Source organism: Melospiza georgiana, chromosome 14, assembly GCF_028018845.1.
Source record: "Melospiza georgiana isolate bMelGeo1 chromosome 14, bMelGeo1.pri, whole genome shotgun sequence".
NCBI lineage: Eukaryota > Metazoa > Chordata > Aves > Passeriformes > Passerellidae > Melospiza > Melospiza georgiana.
In genome coordinates, this window is record NC_080443.1 from 20,531,432 (window position 1) to 20,549,587 (window position 18,156).

At 65.3% G+C, this 18,156-nt stretch overlaps 4 protein-coding genes across 5 annotated transcripts in view; 1 reads left to right on the forward strand and 3 right to left on the reverse strand.

Moving 5' to 3' along the window:
• The window catches only part of FANCA (FA complementation group A), a 319,775-nt gene that overhangs the window by 269,814 nt on the left and 31,805 nt on the right, over positions 1 to 18,156 (reverse strand). The window contains exons 39-43 of the mRNA XM_058034414.1: positions 17,828 to 17,933; positions 17,382 to 17,457; positions 16,895 to 17,036; positions 16,257 to 16,346; positions 15,000 to 15,663 (exon numbers count right to left, since the gene is read on the reverse strand). Coding sequence (XP_057890397.1) covers positions 15,556 to 15,663; positions 16,257 to 16,346; positions 16,895 to 17,036; positions 17,382 to 17,457; positions 17,828 to 17,933 — 522 coding nt within the window. The 3' untranslated portion in view covers positions 15,000 to 15,555. The remainder of the gene's footprint in view (positions 1 to 14,999; positions 15,664 to 16,256; positions 16,347 to 16,894; positions 17,037 to 17,381; positions 17,458 to 17,827; positions 17,934 to 18,156) is intronic.
• Positions 218 to 1,643, reverse strand: SPATA2L (spermatogenesis associated 2 like). The gene is made up of 2 exons (XM_058033983.1): positions 1,344 to 1,643; positions 218 to 1,302 (listed from the first exon to the last, which is right to left on the reverse strand). The coding sequence occupies exons 1-2, from the start codon at positions 1,641 to 1,643 to the stop codon at positions 400 to 402; spliced, it is 1,203 nt and encodes a 400-aa protein (XP_057889966.1). The 3' UTR covers positions 218 to 399.
• VPS9D1 (VPS9 domain containing 1) lies at positions 1,566 to 6,443 on the reverse strand. Of its 2 annotated transcripts, none has more exons than XM_058034417.1 (16): positions 6,327 to 6,443; positions 5,787 to 5,859; positions 5,610 to 5,702; positions 5,349 to 5,511; positions 4,910 to 5,021; positions 4,732 to 4,794; positions 4,528 to 4,580; positions 4,362 to 4,449; positions 4,141 to 4,226; positions 3,591 to 4,051; positions 3,369 to 3,498; positions 3,097 to 3,290; positions 2,941 to 3,022; positions 2,725 to 2,829; positions 2,034 to 2,145; positions 1,566 to 1,644 (listed from the first exon to the last, which is right to left on the reverse strand). In XM_058034417.1, exons 1-15 carry the CDS (start codon positions 6,441 to 6,443, stop codon positions 2,070 to 2,072), a joined length of 1,896 nt encoding a protein of 631 aa, XP_057890400.1. In that variant the 3' UTR covers positions 1,566 to 1,644; positions 2,034 to 2,069. The 2 variants fall into 2 exon arrangements, with proteins under 2 accessions (XP_057890400.1, XP_057890401.1); XM_058034418.1 differs by having other exon boundaries at positions 3,591 to 3,772; positions 6,327 to 6,410.
• On the forward strand, positions 7,780 to 15,012 carry ZNF276 (zinc finger protein 276). Its single transcript, XM_058034416.1, is given in 11 exon segments — positions 7,780 to 7,820; positions 7,822 to 8,406; positions 8,561 to 8,613; positions 9,234 to 9,710; positions 10,543 to 10,621; positions 11,605 to 11,685; positions 11,987 to 12,097; positions 12,172 to 12,247; positions 13,317 to 13,434; positions 13,654 to 13,753; positions 14,708 to 15,012. Coding segments are annotated over 11 exon segments (2,007 nt in total). The 3' UTR covers positions 14,994 to 15,012.

Here is an 18,156-nt window from a genome sequence, read left to right on the forward strand (position 1 = left end):
CAGCAGGAGTGGGAGAAGCTGTGGCTCTGCTCTCCTTCCTCTGTGTCACCCTGGGGACAAGGATACCCCCACGATGCCCCAGGTTCTGTCCCCCTTTAAGAGGACCCTGGTCCCCACTCTCAGGGAGCCAGGAGCTGCTCCTGCAGGGCGCTGTGCTGTCAGGTATCCCTGCACCCCTGCACCTTGCTCCCCCTCACCAGGACAGAACACCCCATGCTGAGGCAGCCACTTTACTGATGCACAGAATAATTTACAGCAGCAGTGCCCGGGCGGGAGCAGGGCCTGGCACCGCTGTCTCGGGGGCTGATGAGTCCGGGTCCTTGTGCCAAGCAGCAGGGCCATGTCAGGAGTGGGGCACAGAGCCCTGGGCCAGCAGCATGTCCAGCTCTGGGCACTGCGTCAGGAGGGGGGCACAGAGCCCCGGGCCAGCAGCATGTCCAGCTCGCTGCGCTGCAGCCACAGGCGCTGCTGCCGCTCCCCGTGCAGCTCCTGCCCGCGGTGCTGGCTGCGGCAGGCGCGGCCCAGGGCGCAGCCGCCCCCGTGCAGCTGCCGGCAGGTGCTGCAGCAGTACGAGGGCAGCATGCCCCGCTGCAGGCACGAGTGCAGCTGGTAGCAGGGCAGCTCTGGCACGGCCTGGGGGGAATCTCGGGGCTCCCCCAGCACCTGGGGACTTGTGCCGGTCCCCGCCAGCTCTGGCTGCGGGAACAGGTGAGAGGAGGTGTCCGGATCAGCGCTGCCCACAGGCTCTGGCCCCAGCGTGCTGTCGCAGCGGCCCCAGCCCCTCGCGGGCATGTCCTGAGGGTCCCTCCACAGCGCTGGGGGGGCTGTGTCCTTGCTGCCCGTGTCTTCAGGGCCGTCTGGCCTCTCCTGGTAGAGATCCATGCTGTCACCACAGTCGGGAGCCACCCTGCGCTGTGTCCCCGGGTCCTGCAGCATCTCCAGCCATCCCTTGGCACTCCCAGCCCGGTGCCGTGCCTCCAGCAGCTCCTCGGCACGGGGCTGTCGCAGCTGCAGCGCCCGCTCTGCCAGGATCTCGCACTCCAGGCGGCAGGCCAGGAAGCCGACAGCGGCGGCGATCAGCGCGGGCCCCGGGGGCAGCCGGCCCACGGCCAGGCGGTGCCGCTCCCGCCGCTCGTAGCCCAGCCGGCCCAAACTCCGCAGCAGGTCGGCTTCGGGGAGCGCCGGGCGCAGCAGGTGCACGTAGGCGCCGGAGAAGGTCTGCAAGGAGAGCGGGGAGCGTGGCTGAGGGTGTCTGGGGACCCCCACGCCATCCCCTCGCCACCTCGGGGCCTCACCGGGATGCTGCCGAACTCCCGGCGCCACGGGAAGAGGTAGAGGTTGACGGCCGCCAGCTCCAGCAGCCGGAAGGCGCCGGCCAGGCCTCGCAGCGCCAGCCCGGGGTCGGGGTGGTCCCGCAGCCCCCGGGCCAGCAGTGCCAGGGCGTCCTCGTGCAGCGCCTCCAGCAGCGCCGGCTCCTGCTGCAGCCGCTGCCGCAGCCGCTCCGCCACGGCGGGGCCGGGGCAGGTCCCGGCGGGGCCGAGCTCCCGCTGCAGAGAGCGGCGGTACTCCCGGTGGAACTCCTGCCGCAATTCCTGCCCGAAGTCCTGCCGCTGCTCCTGCCGCAGCGCCGAGCCTGCACACATCCTGCGGGCACGGCAGCGTGAGACCCCTCCCGCGTACCCCGGGTCCCCCTCCCGATGCTGTGAAGATCCCCCGCCAAAGCCTCGGATGCGGAACTCCGCTCCCCCGAGGCCTCCCGGGCACCTCCCTGGTCCCAGTCCCCCCAGCGTCACTCCCCGGCCCTGGTTCCCCCCCTCCCCACCAAGGGCTCCCGGTGGTCCCGGCCGGCCCCGGTTCCGCCCCGGTCCCGGTTCTCCCGCACCTGCCGCTCCCGGCCGCTCGCGCTCCCGCCCCGCTCCCCTTCCGCGCGCACCGGGCCGGAACGCACGTGCCGCCCGTAGCTCCGCCCCGGGGCGGGGCCGCGCCACAGCGCCCCCTGCCGGGCGGGAGGACCCGCGGAGCGGCCGCAGCACCTGCCCGGGGTCTGGGGGTCCCGCGCCGCCCCCTCCTCACTGCAGCGACTCCACGTAGGACAGCGCGCTCTGCAGGGACGTCAGGCAGTACCCCTCCTCCCCGATCAGGTACCTGTGCCACAGCCATCGCACCGTCACCACCGCGACACCACCACAGGGGCCGCAGCATCATGGCTGGGACACTGCCGTGACCAGGATGACCAGAACCCCACCACGGGCACTGCACCATCCTGGCTGGGACACTGCCATGACCAAGAACCACCACGGGCACCGCAGCATCACAGCTGGGACGCTGCCGTGACCAGGACATCACCACGGGCACTGAACCATCCTGGCTGGGACACTGCCATGACCAAGAACCACCACGGGCACCGCAGCATCACAGCTGGGACGCTGCCGTGACCAGGACATCACCACGGGCACTGAACCATCCTGGCTGGGACACTGCCATGACCAAGAACCACCACGGGCACCGCAGCATCACGGCTGGGACGCTGCCGTGACCAGGACATCACCACGGGCACTGAACCATCCTGGCTGGGACACTGCCATGACCAGGACACCATCACACCCACTGCCCCTCAGCCCTGCTGCTATTCTGACCCACTCCCCGCCCTCACAGCCCCATCCCAGGAGGGTGCTGGTTTCCTGAGCCCAGGGGTGCCTGCATGCCCAGCACCCTGGCACGTACCCCTCATGGATGAACTCCTCCAGGGCCGCACACTCGGACAGCAGCTGGGGCAGCCCAGTCTGCAGCACCACGTAGGACAGGATGGGCAGCAGGTCATCTGCCCCGCTGTGACAATAGGCGCTGTCAGCCATGCTGGCCACAGGGACTGGCACCCCAACACCGCGCTGGGCACAGGCCCCACACTGGTCCCTCACTCCCCGTGGCTCCTGCACTCACATGGCGGCCGTGGCGAGGCTCCGGCCGTCCCGGGAGCCGCAGTACTCCTCGGCACACTCGCAGATGCCGCGCAGGGCCCGCACTGTGGCACAGGGCGGGCGTCAGGGCCACCATCGCCACCCTGAGCCCCTGCCCCGCGCCCCCAGCGCTGCTCACCGATGCACTCGAGCTTCCTGCGGGGACAGCTCTCCAGCGCCATCAGCCGCAGGTCCTGCACGGCCGAGGCGTACGCGGGGCGGCCGGGCCCGGGCGGGAAGAGGCGCGAGGCCAGCCCCATGTCGGCGGGGCCGGCGTGCCGGTGCCGCTCCATGCTGCGCGCCAGGGCCGCCTCACGGGGCTGCTGCACGGTCCTGCGGGCACGGAGGTGACAGGGAGGGGGCCAGGAAGGGGTCAGTGGGTCATAGAACCCCCAAAGAGGGTCGTGGTACCTGTAGAGGGCCAGGAGCGGGGCCCACAGCGGGGGGAAGAAAGCCTCCTCCAGGCAGGCCAGGCACTGGTCCTTGCCGGCGGCGGTGCCGAGCCCCTCGAAGGCCAGCAGAGTGAGAGCCAGCAGCCTGTCTGGGAGAGGCGAGACACAGAGCATGCTGGGACCCCCATCCTACCCACACCGGGACCCCCATCCTGCTCCCGCTCCCTCGGCTGTCCCTCACCGATGGCGTTGTGGATGTCCCTCACGACGCCCTTCAGCAGCTCCGGCAGCGCCGCGTCCTGCCCGGAGCTGGCCGGGGCCTCTGCGGGGGCCCAGCCCTCGGGGGACGCCAGGAACCGCTCCAGGTCCTCGAAGGAGCTCTCCCGGGGGGGCTCGGGGGGCTCGGCGGGCCCCGGGGCGCCGCTGTCGGCCAGGGGAGTGCTGGAGTGGCTGTGCCGCAGCGCGGCCGGGCCGTGCTCGGGCACCGAGAACATGCAGTGCAGGCTGCGGGACGCTCGGAGCCGGCGGCACCCGGGCTCGGGGGGCAGCGAGGAGCCCCCGGCGTCCAGCGACAGGAAGGACAGGGCCGAGGGAGAGCCGGGGGAGGCGTCGGCGGGGCCGCGGCTGACGGCGGGGTAGAGGCGGGCGTACACCGCGCACTGCAGCCGCCGCAGCAGCTGCGAGATGGGGTGCTCGGGGCAGCTGCGGGCACAGGGAGGGGATGGGCAGGGGGCACCGGCAGCAGCCGCAGCCCCCTCGCTCTGGCAGGGCCGTGCCCACCCCTGCAGTACCTCAGGAGGCAGGAGAAGAGTCCTGATACCACGGAGAGATCCGCCGGGCTCCGCTTCAGCTGCGCCTTCCACTGCCTTGGCCAGTCCTGGGGAGTGTCCAGGGCTGGTCAGGGGGATGGTGCAGCACCCTGTCCCAGGGCACAGCCTCCTGTCCCGTGGCACAGCCTCCTGCCCCATGGCACAGCCTCCAGCCCTGCCAGCAGCCCCTGGCACACACTCACATGGTCCTGCTCATACTCAAGGATGGCAGCGTAGAGTGCTCGCTGCTCCTGCTCCTCGGGGGTGAGTGCCACGCTGCTGGAGAACCTCCTGGGGACAGCCCGGGCCAGTGAGGGCACTGCTGGGTGTCCCCGGAGCTCAGGGTCCCGCAGTGACATCCCCACTCACCGGTTGGCCGCCTCCTGCAGCCGCAGCCGCCGCTCTTCCATCTTGCGCTGCAGCTGGGCCAGGCACAGTTAAGGGCCCAGAGCCACCAGCGTGCTCACCCGCTGCCCTTCTCCCTCCTCCATCCCCCAGCTGGGACCCTGCGTGGGGTGGGTGACAGCCAGGACAGGGCAGGGGCTCTTGGAGCAATCCCACAGGGAAGGATACAGTCTCCTCCCGGGCCTTGGCGATCACCAGGTTCTCCATCATCTGCCGCTGCAGGGACAGCGTCTGTGGAGCAGGAGGGGAGTTGGGGACATCCACCCACACCTCATGGACACCAGTGGGGATCCCCCAGGGACCCTCTCCCTGCCTGGCTCCCAGCTCCTCCCCAGCCCCCACTTGCCAGGGATGTTTTCTGCACAGCCTGGTTTGGGTTCAGCCGCGCCACCCGCGCCTCGTAGGCCGCCTTCAGCTTCTGGTTCTGCAGGGAGGCCTCCTCCAGCGGGGTCAGCTCCCTGTAGGAACAGCCTGAGCACTCGCCAGAGGGCACAGGACACGTGCCAGGACCACATCCTGCTCGTGACCCCGCAGGCGGGCACGGGGCCACCGCCAGTCCTTGTGCGGCAGTTCTTGCCAGACCCCGTGTCCCAAACCCCTCGTGTTTGAACCCCCCATGTCCTACCCGCTGTGTTTGAAACTCCCATGTCCATCTCGCTGTGTTTGAGACTCCCACGTCCCCGCCCTGTATCCCAGCCCACATCAGCCCCCATCCTCCACCACTCTGTGTCCCAGCCCGGTGACCCTGCCCCATGTTCCATCTCCCAGCTCCAAGCCCCCCGTACTTCCGAGCGCTCTGTGCCTCGGCGATCTGCAGCTTCTGGAAGATCTCCGGGGGCAGGAACGGCGAGAGCTTTCCTCCCTCGTCCGAGCAGACCCTGCGGTGCCTGGGGAGGGGCGCCGGGCCCCCGCCCCGCTCCTGTGCGGCCGCTTTCACCTGGGCTTTCCCTGGGGAGGGGGCAGGACAGGCGGGCTGTGCCCCACCACCGGCCTGGCCCTGCGGGGACACCCGGCTCCCCAAAACGGGACCCGCACCCCTCACTCACCCAGCGCCGCCGCGATGGATTTCACCCTCTCCAGGCACTGCTCCGCCAGCTTCAGCAGTTTGGGGGTGTCAGGGGTGACGCCCTCGCTGTTCTCTGTGGGGAGGGCGTGCTGAGGGCACTGCAGGACCTGCACCCACCGCCCTGGTTCGGCGGGGGGCACACGGGCTCCTGCCCTACCTGTCCCTGCCGCCTCCTCCTGCAGGGCCTGGGCGATCAGCGTGATGCTCTTCAGGTACTCCACGTACGCCTCCTGCCAAGGCGGGGGCTGAGCAGGGACCCGGGCAGGGGAGCTCGGGAACCCCCCCGGCCTCGGGGGACCGCAGCTCCGGCTCCCAGCGGGGAACAGGGCAGCCCGGGGTTGAGGGGGCAGCCCGGGGATGCGGCCCCGGCAGCGGGGTGTGAGTCCAGGGCCGCGGGGGGAGCCCCGAGATGAGGGTGAGCCGCGGGGTGCCGGATGAGACCGGGGGTGCTGCCCCGGGGATGGGGGTGAGGCCGGGGACGAAGCCGAAGGATGCGGGGGAAGCCCAGGGATGCAGGAGAAGCCGGGGATGCGGAGGGAGCCCCGGGATGCAGGAGGAGCCCCGGGATGCAGGAGAACCCGCAGATGCAGCCCCGGGGATGGGGGTTGAGCCCGGGGTAGCGGGGGGAGCCCCGGGGGTGCAGTCCCGGCGCTGCGGCCGAACCCGGGGGTCCCTCCCCGGCCGTGCCCGCGCTCACCCTGGTCCGGCCGGCGCTGTCCATGCCCAGGGCGCCGCTCGCCGCCCTCATGGCTCCCTGCAGGCCGCGGCCCCCCCGGCCCGGCGCGGGCCCCTCGGCGCCCCCCGGCGCGGCCATGGCCGCGGGGCCGCCCGGAACGGCGCGCTGGGGCCGCGGGCCCGCCCGGAGCGCGGCGGGACGGACCGGGCGCGGCGGGTCCCCCCGGCCGGCGGGGGCGCTGCGGGCGGGCGGAGCCGCCGGGCCCGGCGGGGACGATGAAGCGCGATCGGCGCGGGCGGTTCCTGGCGGCCCCGGGCGGCCCCCGGCCCCCCCCCGCGCCCCGCCGGACCCCCGGCACGGCCGCCCGCAGCTCCGAGCCCGCCGAGCCCCCCGCGGCCGCCGCCTGCGCACCGGAGGCAGGTGAGGCCCGAGCGCGGGGACCGGGGCGGGGGGAGCGGGGGCACGGCCGGAGCCGTTTCCCCGGGGCCGGAACCGCCGCGGGGGCACCGGCGGGACCGGCCGCCACCGGCACGGGCTGCGAGCACCGGGTACGGGCGAGGCTCGGTGTGGCGGGGCTCCCTCCGCACGGCCGGGTCAGAGCCCCCGTCCCGGGGCTCGGTACCGAGCGGGCGGCAGGTCAGAATTTGCCCGTTTGTGTGGAGTTTCTGCCCCCTGAAACACGGAACATCCCGGTGCCGGTAACGGCAAGGTAAGGAGCAATTCGGCACACGGGCAGGGAGAGCGGGGGCTCCTCCCGCTATCTCGGGGTGCTCTGCCGCTGCCTGCTGCGGTTTGGCCGTGACCGGGACCCTCCCTCCATCCCGGTTTGGGGCTGCCTGGGACCCTCCCGCCATCCCGGTTTGGGGTGGCTGGGAGCCTCCCGCCATCCCGGTTTGGGGTTTGGGGTGGCTGGGAGCCTCCCGCCATCCCGGTTTTGGGTTTGGGGTGGCTGGGAGCCTCCCGCCATCCCGGTTTGGGGTTTGGGGATGCCTGGGACCCTCCCGCCATCCCGGTTTGGGGTTTGGAGGTGCCTGGGAGCCTCCCGCCATCCCGGGTTGGGGTGGCTGGGAGCCTCCCGCCATCCCGGTTCGGGGTTTGGGGTGGCCGATACCCGGGTGTGCTGCAGCTGGGGCAGGAGATAAGCGAGATCTCCAATGGCTCCCGTGGGTGCTGGGACACCGGCGTTGCCCCGGGACAGCGGCTGGCACGCGAGGCACGCTCTGACGGGGGGTTCAGCCACCCAAGACTCTCCCCCGGGAGGTGCTGCCCTGTCCCAGCTGTCCTGGGAGCCTGCTCCACCCCCGGGTTCTGAGCGTGGCTGGGTTGGATCAGGGCTGGGAGAGGCCGTGCTCGGGATTCCCGTCACGCCTGGGATCAGCAGAGGGATGGAGATCATCCCAGAGAACGGGGATGGCGCAGGTGACACTGCTGGGTGACACTGCCCCACGCCAGGGCGCTGCTGGGGAGCTGAGGGATGGGACAGCCAGCGCTGGGGCAGCCAAGGGACACAGTGCCAAAATACCTGGGAGATAAACACTCGGGAAGAGCTGCTGGAACCAAGGGATGGCATTGGCAGAGTCCTGGGAACCCCACAGCACGGAGCAGGCTCTGCCACCGGCACAGCGGGGCCAGAAGGGCTGATTTTGGGTCAGCTGCTGTTCTTTTCCTGCCTGGATTTCCCGTGCTTTGCTGAAGGCAGGGCTAGGGCGGCAGCTGGGATGGAGGAGAGGGGAGCACCTTTGGCTGCCTCGGTGCCACCCCTCAGCAGCCGCGTCTGCTCCTCCCGGGCAGGAATCGGCCGGGCGCTGAGCACCGGCTACTGCCGCCTGTGCCACGGCAAGTTCTCCTCGCGGAGCCTGCGCCATGCCTTTGGCAAGGTGCCCGTGCTGGGCGAGAGCTCGGAGAAGCAGCGCCGCGTGGACCAGGTGTTCTTCGCCGACTTCCAGCGCCTGGTGGGCGTGGCGGTGCGCCAGGACCCCGCGCTGCCCCAGTTCGTCTGCAAGAAATGCCATGCCCAGTTCTACAAGTGCCGCAGCGTGCTCCGCGCCTTCATCCAGAGGGTGAACGCCTCGCCCACGGGCCACGCCAAGGCCAAAGGAAAGTACGTGGCCTTCCTCGCCTCCCGTGCTGCCCCGTGTTCCTCTGTGTTCCCCCGTTCTGCCCCGTGCTGCCCCGTGTTCCTCCGTGTTTCCCCGTGCAGCCCCGTGATCCCTCCATAACCCCCAAACCCCACTGTGCCCCTCTGGTTTTTGCAGGAGCAGCGGGGTCCAGGCACAGCCGGGTATGGAAGGAGGTGCCTCCTGCCTGGGTGAGTGCCCACCCTCTTTTTCTTTCTGCCTCAGCATCAGTGGAGGAATGATGGGTGGTAGGGCGTCTGGGAGGGTTCTGGTGTGCTTTGACACAGCTGGTTAAGGTTCTCCTTCCTCCCTTTGGCTGCTCAGGGGTACCTTCACCTTCCTGAGCTGGGCCAGACAGGCAGAGGCTCACCTCGGGGTGCGAAGAGCAGGCAGAGCAGATTTGGGTGGCAGTGCCTGGCCTGTCCCAGCTGGTGTTGGACACTGGTGACAATTGGAAATATGAAATTCCCTTTGAGCTGTGAATGATGGAGGGAGGTGGTGCAGCCACTGTCCCTGGAGGTGTTTAGGGAAAAACTGGATGGAGGTGTTTAAGGAAAGACTCAGTGCTCTGGTGGATAGGGTGCTGTTTGGTCATGGGTTGGACTCGGTGATCTCAGGGGTTGTTTCCATCCTCAGCGGTTCTGTGAGGAATCAGGAGCAGGCGTTGGCACTGCCCCGGTGAATGAAATGAAATTTTGGGAAGGGAAACGGGGTGGTTCCCACGTGCCTTGTGGACCATCCCTGGGAGGGGAAGCAGCTCCACATGCCCGTGTGCCCAGGCCTGACTGCGCTGCCCTCCTGTCCCCGGCAGCGGAGCTGATCACGTCCAGCCCGCAGTGCCTGCACAGCCTGGTGCGCTGGGCGCACGCCCACGCCGGGGGCTGCGCCTCGGTGCCGGCGCTGCGCGGCGTGCTCTCCTCCGAGTACTGCGGGGTGCTCCGCGCCTCCTGGGGCTGCGCCGACGGCCACGACTACGTCATGGACACGGGCCCGGACCGCGGCTCCGCGCTGCTCGACACCGCCGCCGCCCTCAGGTGTGACTGGGGCAAGGGCCCGGCGCAGCAGCGCCTGACTGACAACGGGGCCGAGGCCGTTGCTGCCCCCAGAGCCCAGCAGGCTGCAGCGAGGACAGCTCCCGGCCAGCAGCCCCCCGGCGCGGGGAGCACGGGCTGCGTGGAGAAGGAGCCCACGCGGGACAGGGATCCGTCTCCCTCGCGGCTGGACGGCAACGCCTCCGTCCGGGAGCAGGCCCTGCCGCAGCCTGTCTCCCCTCTGAGCACTGCCACAGGTAAGGGGTTTGCTTCCTGAGCTCTGCCCTAGCCTCAGGGGAAGGACAGGGAGCTGGAGAGGTGGCCCAGGGAGTGACGAGGGGCTGGGCCCTCTCCTTGGAGACTGCTGTTCCTCAAGGAGAGCGCAGATCCTTCTGGGCAGGGCTCAGAGATTGGCCTCTGACTGGGGTGGAGGATGCTCAGCCACGCAGAAGGGACGGGAACACAGGGTCATGCTCCTGTCCCTGCCTGCTGTTCCCATGCTGATAGAGGGGAGACCCTGCTGCCAGGCTCTTTCTGGGGATGTGGAATGGTCACTGGTTCCTCTCAGCACCCTGTTTGCTAGATGTTTCTTTTGGCTCGACCCTGAAGCTGGGTTTCCCTGCTGTGCAGCAGCTGATGCTGAATCCCAGGAGGCCCTTCTGCCCCTAAAGGAAAACTGCTGAGTGGGTTTGGGCTGGGTGCACTGCCACAAACACCACTAACACAAGCAAGGAATTAACACCCATTTTGAGTTCCAGAAGTGGGGCCGTGTTTAGCTCCAGCCCTCACGGGAGATGTTGGCTGCTGGACACAAGAATGGCAGCTGGGGGACAATTCTCTCAGTTACAGGTGTCACAGGAGGAACCAAGAGCTGCTCCTGGGAGCTGCAGGGTCAGGGTGGAGCTCAGGGAGAGCCGTTTCTGGGCAGGGGGGACAGTTTGGTTCAAGCAATCCCTGATTGCCACGGAGCACGTGTTCCCCACGGTGTGACCACGCGAGTGCAGCCAGAGCAGTCGGCTCCTCCTCGGCCACCAGGGCTCTGCTGCTTTTCCTTGTAACCCACCGTGTTCTCCTTCCTTCCTTCCCTAGGCCAGTTGAGTGGGAAGCAGGTTCTGTCTGCAACGTCGGATGAGCGGGTAAAAGACGAGTTCAGTGACCTTTCTGAGGGGTGAGAGAAGAGTGGGTTTAACACAGCCTAAATGTCTTCTTTGCCAGTGGGAACCCCCAGCCTGGAGAGCTCTTTCTCCACCAGCACCAGGGGCTCGGAGCTGTGGCTCTGCCACCACAGAGCTCATGGCACGGGGGCTCTGAGCTCCCTCCTGTGCTCTGGGGAGTTTGCACACACGTGTGCTCCGTGTTTGTGGGCTGCTCCCAGCAATCCTGGCCCTGCTTGTCCCCTCTCTGCTGGGGAAGGAGCAGGAGCTGCTGTGGGAGAGCAGTGGGAGCGGGAATGCAGGCATGGTGTGGTACGTGGAGAAACCACCTTGTTTGCTTTAAGTGGGAAATGGGAGAGGGAGGGACCTGGCAGCTCTGCAGTCCGTTGTGAGCGAGGATTTGGCTCAGTCCAACACAGGGGTTTGGAATGGGGCTGTAAATACAGGAATCCAGGCATTACCAGTCTAAAGGGCCAAGTGCAGAGTGACTCCAGAGTCAGCTGAGCCTGTCAGCTGTCACATCAAAAGGGCCGCAAGGATTTATTGCCTATTTCCTGTCTTCAGGAATTAATTGCTTCTTGTATGGCTTAAGGCCTAAAAGGAGGGAAAAGGAAAGTCCAAATGTGGCTGTTACATTTGAGGGAATACAGAATGACCCAAAGCTTCATTAACCTGCGCCAGACAATTATGTGACATTCTTGCTCCACAAAATTCCTTTTCCCAGTAGAGGAAGCAGCAGCCACATCCCTCACCCATGAATAGATCCTTTCAGTAACAGCCGTTTTTTTGTTCTCCTGACAGTGGTTTGATTATTCTTGCAGAGATTTAGCCCTAAAAGGACCTGCTTTGGGTCCTTGCTGCGTTCACCGGCGCTGGGGAGAGGACGGGGAGGAGAACACGTGCCCTGGGGGAGATGGATGTGCTGGGAATGGGGAAGTGCTGGTGCTGAGGGTCAGCCCGAGGTCACCTTGGTTAAAGGGCAGCTTCTCCCTCTCAGGGACTTCCTGAGCGACGATGAAAGCGAGAAGAGAAACGTGCAATCCTCAGACGACTCCTTCGAGCCTTACCCCGAGAAGAAGTAAGGGGCTCTCAGGGTGGGTGGGGGGATGGTGCCCACCCCCGTGGGGCTGACATGCCTTTCCTTAGGGCTCTGTTCCTGCCTGGGGGTCACAGAGATGCCCCCAAGCTCCCCACTGGGTTAAACTGGCTGGGCCCTCACCCCCAGCCTGGCACAGCCACAGCCACAGCCTGGCTCGTGTACCTGGGGCTGTGTGTGCTCCTGCTCTGCCAGGTCACAGCAGGTGTAACAGCTGGGGACACTTTGCTGGCTCTAAAACCAAGATCAAGTCTTAAACCACTGTCCTGGTTCTTTCTTGGAGGGTTTCTGGCAAGAAAAGCGACAGTAAAGAAGCAAAGAAGGCGGAAGAGCCCAAAATAAGGAAGAAGCCGGGTCCTAAGCCAGGCTGGAAAAAAAAAATCAAATGTGAACGGTAAGGAGGGACCATCAGGGCTGGGCTGGGCTGCAGCCCCACTGCCACAACACCTCACACGGCTCTGCTTGCAGGGAGGAGCTGCCCACCATCTACAAGTGTCCTTACCAGGGCTGCACTGCTGTCTACAGAGGGGCTGATGGCATGAAGGTGAGCTCGGGCTCTGCTCCTGTCCCACCCTGGTGATTCCCAGCACTCTGCAGCCACTTACATTGAGCAGAGGATCCCTGATGGGTTTAATTCCCCACCCTGCTCTGCAGGAGGCAGTGAGCCACTAAAAGCAGCCTGCAGGGAGTCCTGGAGCCTTTTCCAGGCTCTGGCCCTCCTGTTTCTCCTGTCCTGGAGCCTTTTCCAGGCTCTGGCCCTCCTGTTTCTCCTGTCCTGGAGCCTTTTCCAGGCTCTGGCTCCCCTGTTTCTCCTGTCCTGGAGCCTTTTCCAGGCTCTGGCCCTCCTGTTTCTCCTGTCCTGGAGCCTTTTCCAGGCTCTGGCTCCCCTGTTTCTCCTGTCCTGGAGCCTTTTCCAGGCTCTGGCTCTCCTGTTTCTCTTGTCCTGGAGCCTTTTCCAGGCTCTGGCCCTCCTGTTTCTCCTGTCCTGGAGCCTTTTCCAGGCTCTGGCCCTCCTGTTTCTCCTGTCCTGGAGCCTTTTCCAGGCTCTGGCTCCCCTGTTTCTCCTGTCCTGGAGCCTTTTCCAGGCTCTGGCCCTCCTGTTTCTCCTGTCCTGGAGCCTTTTCCAGGCTCTGGCTCCCCTGTTTCTCCTGTCCTGGAGCCTTTTCCAGGCTCTGGCTCCCCTGTTTCTCCTGTCCTGGAGCCTTTTCCAGGCTCTGGCTCTCCTGTTTCTCTTGTCCTGGAGCCTTTTCCAGGCTCTGGCTCCCCTGTTTCTCCTGTCCTGGAGCCTTTCCAGGCTCTGGCTCTCCCTGTTTCTCTTGTCCTGGAGCCTTTTCCAGGCTCTGGCCCTCCTGTTTCTCCTGTCCTGGAGCCTTTTCCAGGCTCTGGCCCTCCTGTTTCTCCTGTCCTAGAGCCTTTTCCAGGCTCTGGCCCTCCTGTTTCTCCTGTCCTGGACCCTGCCCCTGGCTCACAGCAGGAACAGGCTGCACTGTGTCCAGCTGCAGCCCCTGCTGCCGGGGCAGGGTTGGGATGCAAACCCTGGGTTTGCACGTGGTGTTCTCGGTGGTTTTTGGGGATGCAGCTGTTCCCTGTCAGAAGCTCTCCTTGCTTTGCAGAAACACATCAAGGAGCACCACGAGGAGGTGCGGGAGCGGCCCTGCCCTCACCCTGGCTGCAACAAGGTGTTCATGATCGACCGGTACCTGCAGCGGCACGTCAAGCTCATCCACACGGGTGGGTCCCACGGCTGCCAGGGCACACACACCCCCTGGTGCCCTGTTGGGGGGTGCTGAGGCCAGGGGGAGGGGGGCACAGGGCTCCCTGTGCGCCTGTGAACGTGGAACAAGCTGTTGAGCAGGGGAGGGGCTCAGACTCGCACAGGGAGCGTGGCAGCTGGTGTGCAGGGCACATCCCAGAGCTCAGCAGAGCCGTGACCCCCTGTTTGTGTGGCAGAGGTACGGAACTATATCTGTGATGAGTGTGGGCAGACCTTCAAGCAACGCAAACACCTCTCGGTCCATCAGATGCGGCACTCGGGAGCGAAGCCCCTGCAGTAAGTGATGGTTCCAGGGGGGGTGGAGGGGGCAGTCACTGAGCCTGGCACGGGAATCCTGGGGTGCAGACCCTGCCTGGAGCTGGCAGCAGCCTGCCTGGGTCACTTTAAATGGAATGAATGAGGGCAGGGTCATGGAGCACCTGTGCTGTGAGGAAAGGCTCAGAGTGCTGGGTGGGTTCAGGCTGGAGAAGATTCCAGGGAGACCTTAGAGCCCCTTGCAGGGCCTAAAGGGGTTCCAGGAGAACTGGAGAGGGATTTGGGACAAAGTCCTGGAGTAACAGGACAAGGGGGAATTGCTTCCCACTGCCAAAGGGCAGGGTTAAATGGGATATTGGAAAGATACTCTTTCTTGTGAGGATGGTGAGGCCCTGACACAGGCTGTGGACTCCCCATCCCTGGAAGTGTTCAAGGCCAGGTTGGACGAGGTTTGGAGCAGCCTGGGATAGTGGAGGGTGTGGGGGATGTGGATAGTGGCAGGGGGTGGGATGGGATGTGCTTTAAGGTCCCTTCCCACCCAAACTGTGCCAGGATTCAGTGATTCATTGAAATGTCCGTTCCCAACACCTGCTCCAGCCCCTCTCCTGGCTGAGGGGGGCAGCAGCAGGCTCAGTGTCCATTCCCAGCCCCTCTCCTGGCTGAGGGGGCAGCAGCAGGCTCAGTGTCCATTCCCAGCTCCATTCCCAGCCCCTCTCCTGGCTGAGGGGGGCAGCAGCAGGCTCAGTGTCCATTCCCAGCCCCTCTCCTGGCTGAGGGGGACAGCAGCAGGCTCAGTGTCCATTCCCAGCTCCATTCCCAGCCCCTCTCCTGGCTGAGGGGACAGCAGCAGGCTCAGTGTCCATTCCCAGCCCCTCTCCTGGCTGAGGGGACAGCAGCAGGCTCGGTGTCCATTCCCAGCCCCTCTCCTGGCTGAGGGGGCAGCAGCAGGCTGTGCTGAGCCCCTGTGCCCCCCAGGTGTGAGATCTGCGGGTTCCAGTGCCGCCAGCGCGCCTCCCTCAAGTACCACATGACCAAGCACAAAGCCGAGGCCGAGCTGGAGTTCGCCTGTGACCAGTGCGGGAAGCGCTTCGAGAAGGCGCACAACCTCAACGTGCACATGTCCATGGTGCACCCCCTGACCCAGGCCCAGGACAAGGGCAAGGCGCTGGAGCCGGAGCCCCTGGTGCTGCTCGCTGCTGCAGGGACTGCGCAGGGCCAGGCGGTGAAGCCAGAAGTGACTGCGGAGCCCGAGCCCACCTGAGGGCACAGGAGCCGTCCCAGCCCCGTAGGAGCCGATCCGGCACCGGAGATTTTTAATCTACGTTTTAGTCTCCCAAAGAACTCGGTGGAATTAGCTTCAGCTTGCTCAGAAAGGCTTGTTCTCATGCAGTGATTGCCATGCTCACGTCTGACTCAGCAGTGTTGTACTCAGAGTGCCCAACCCCGGGGAGGGACACTGGCAGCACTGCCCTGTCCCCAGCCCCACGCACGCCTTGTGCAAGCCAAGTTGGCCACAACTGCCCCCTGCCTGCACAGAGGTGCCCCTGGGGGCTCCAGGGGGACAGAGGACAGTGGGACAACTTCAAGGAGACATTTTGTTTCGGAAAAGAAGAAAAGAAAACCAACAAAACAAACCAACAACATAATTATGAGTCCCAAAGCAAGTCTAAACTGAAAATTTGTAACCTACTTTTTATTGTAACAAGAGCTTCATGGTTATGCTTGTAATAAATTATTTACAAAGTAATTTGAAAAAAAAAAATGGCCCAGGTGAGAAAGGTGGCTCCTTGTGTCAGGTGTAGGTGAGGTGCTGAGTCCATTCCTCAGAACAGTTCCAGCTCCTCCTCCAGCTCCACGTCCACAGCAGGCCGGCAGAAGTGCCGGAGGGTGGCTGCCAGCTCGGGGTCCAGTTCTTCACAGGTGCTGAGGAGCTGGGGAAGGGCAGGGAGCCAGGTTAGAGCTGCTCCAGCTTCCCCAAGGCCAGTTCCAGCAGCACCGGGGCCTTTTGCTGCCTTCTCAGCCCAGCACAGGCAGAGGAGGGGGAAACTCCACTCATGGCAGTGGCTGTGCCTGACAATTCCCTCGGACCGAGCGGGAACGGCCACACGAGGGCAGGGCTGGATGTGCTGGGAACGGTGGAGGAGGAGGCCATGGCATGGCTGGGCACGAGGTGTGCCCCTGCTCCCAGGTGAGACAGAGCAGCACGGGCACCCCCAGGTGAGACAGGGAAGCACAGAGCATCCCCAGGTGGGTCAGGGGAGCACGAGCTCAGCACAGGTGGGGGATCAGTGCCCGGGGAGCTGCAGCAGCACTCCCAGCTCACAGTGGCAGCAAAGGGGAGCACTGCTCCCACCGGCTGGATAAGGGGGAGCACTGCTCCTACCGGCTGGATAAGGGGGAGCACTGCTCCTACCGGCTGGATAGGGGGAACACTGCTCCTACCGGCTGGATAAGGGGGAACACTGCTCCTACCGGCTGGATAAGGGAACACTGCTCCTACCGGCTGGGTAAACACTGCTCCTACCGGCTGGATGTCGCCAAGGCTCCGGGCAGGGCACTGGGGGATGGCTCCCAGCAGGAACTGCCGGGCTGCAGAGATCAGCTCCAGGGGATCCTGCAGACAAGGGAGAGACAATGGAGGCAGAACAGCACCCTCAGGCCAGCCCCTGCTCCAGAAGAGGAGCAGAAGCCAGAACCCCACGGCTGAGGCTGTCACAGCTCAGAGGGCAGGGGGTGCTTGGGGTGTGGGAGCAGCCCTGGCAGTTCTCTCTGTCCCAGGGGAGGAGGAACCTGCAGGAGCTCCCTCTGCTCTGCACGGGAACGTGGGAATGAGAGAGGTGCTGCATGTGCTGCTGCAGGGAAGAGCTGAAGAACACGATCACTTAGAAGAGGTTTTGAGCTGGAGAGGGGTGGATTTAGACTGGATATTAGGAAGAAATTTTTCTGTGAGAGGCCCTGGCACAGGTGCCCAGAGCAGCTGTGGCTGTCCCATCCCTGGCAGTGCCCAAGGCCAGGTTGGGTGGGACTTGGAGCACCCTGGGACAGTGGAAGGTGTCCCTGCCCAGAGCAGGGGGTGGAACAGGCTGAGGTTTAAGGTCATTTCCAACCCAAACCATTCAGGGAGTGTATGACAGGAGAAAAGAGAGTCCGGGCTTTGCTTACGTGCTCAGTGTGGTCTTGATCAGACTGTGGCAGGACTTGCCCTTCCACAAAGAGCTGCAGCAGCTGGATGTACATCTGGAGAGCCACGCTGAGGAAGGTGGGCTCCTGCTGGAGCAGCTCCTGCTGGAAGCTGGGGCTGAGGCTGGAGGGGTCACACACGGGCTCTGTTAGCTCTGGGGCCGTGGCACACACACAGGCACCAGGCACACACAGCTGCTGCTCCTCCTGAGTGCCATGGCATCCCAGGAGGCAAAGGCAGCTCCCAAACCTGGTGTTTGGAGCACGGGGCTGAAGGGACACCTCTGGCACAGCTCTTCAGCAAAAGGAACAGGGCTCCTCAAACAGCACCGAGCCTGATGAGGCTCTCTGTGCCTCAGGGAAGGGGTAACTGTGCTCAGGCACAGGCCAGCAGTGCTGGTACCCCTGTGCCAGCTGCTGGGGGTGCCAGCCGTGCCCCCACGCCCCTCCCAGCCCGGCAGGTCAGTACCTGTAGAAGGCCAGGGGCAGGAGCCGGGTGTGCCGCTGTGAGGCTGCTCTGTGCAGGACGTGGAACATCCCAGGGGCTGCGGGGACAGGAGCAGCACTGAGGGGACAGCAGGGACACCGAGACCTTCAGAGAGCCCCACCTCAGCCCTCCTGCCCCTGCAGCAGCACAGGGGCTGCACAGCTTCCTTCCAGGCCACAATACATGCAGGCGGTGCTCAGGGGTGGTGACAGCAAGAGAGGGAAGCTGTCCCCTCAAGCTTTTTCTGCCTGACAAGGCTGAGTTCAGGCATTCCTGACCATCAGCTGGGTCTGCCACACTCTGGGACAGGAGCAGGATGCTCTCAGCTTTCACACAAGTGGTTTTTGTGCTGCTTCCAAAGGCCCAGCAGCCCCTTTTCCCAGGGACACCCCAACCCAGGGATGGGTCACCCTGGGGACAGGACTCACCTCCCTCTGCTGAATGGAAGAGCAGGGGCCAGGCTGTGCCCCTGCCCTGCAGGCACTGCAGGATCTGCAGGGACCGTTCCAGGGAGGTCTGGAAATCCACTCCTTCCTGGGAGTCAGACAGGAGAGCTCTCCTTGCTGCTGGGCTCTGCTTGCATCAGAGCAGGGAGGAGCCCCCACAAGGGGCTGCACATGAAGGGCTCTGCCAAAGGACCCCAGGAATTCACCCCAAATCCTTCCCTCACCTGCAGCCTGGGTTCCCCCAGGGAATTGGGCACCAGAGCAAGGCAGTGCCCTCCTCACCAAGGGCTGAGAGAGGGCAAAGCTGCACC

Coding starts and splice junctions, on each gene's coding strand:
- VPS9D1 (XM_058034417.1), bottom strand. CDS start 6,443: ATGGCCGCGCCGGGGGGCGCCGAGGGGCCCGCGCCGGGCCGGGGGGGC. Junction 5,703..5,786: donor GGAGGAGGCGGCAGGGACAG/GTAGGGCAGGAG, acceptor CCCTCCCCACAG/AGAACAGCGAGGGCGTCACC. Junction 3,023..3,096: donor CAGGAAGCTCGAGTGCATCG/GTGAGCAGCGCT, acceptor CCTGTGCCACAG/TGCGGGCCCTGCGCGGCATC.
- SPATA2L (XM_058033983.1), bottom strand. CDS start 1,643: ATGTGTGCAGGCTCGGCGCTGCGGCAGGAGCAGCGGCAGGACTTCGGG. Junction 1,303..1,343: donor GGCTGCTGGAGCTGGCGGCC/GTCAACCTCTAC, acceptor GGAGTTCGGCAG/CATCCCGGTGAGGCCCCGAG.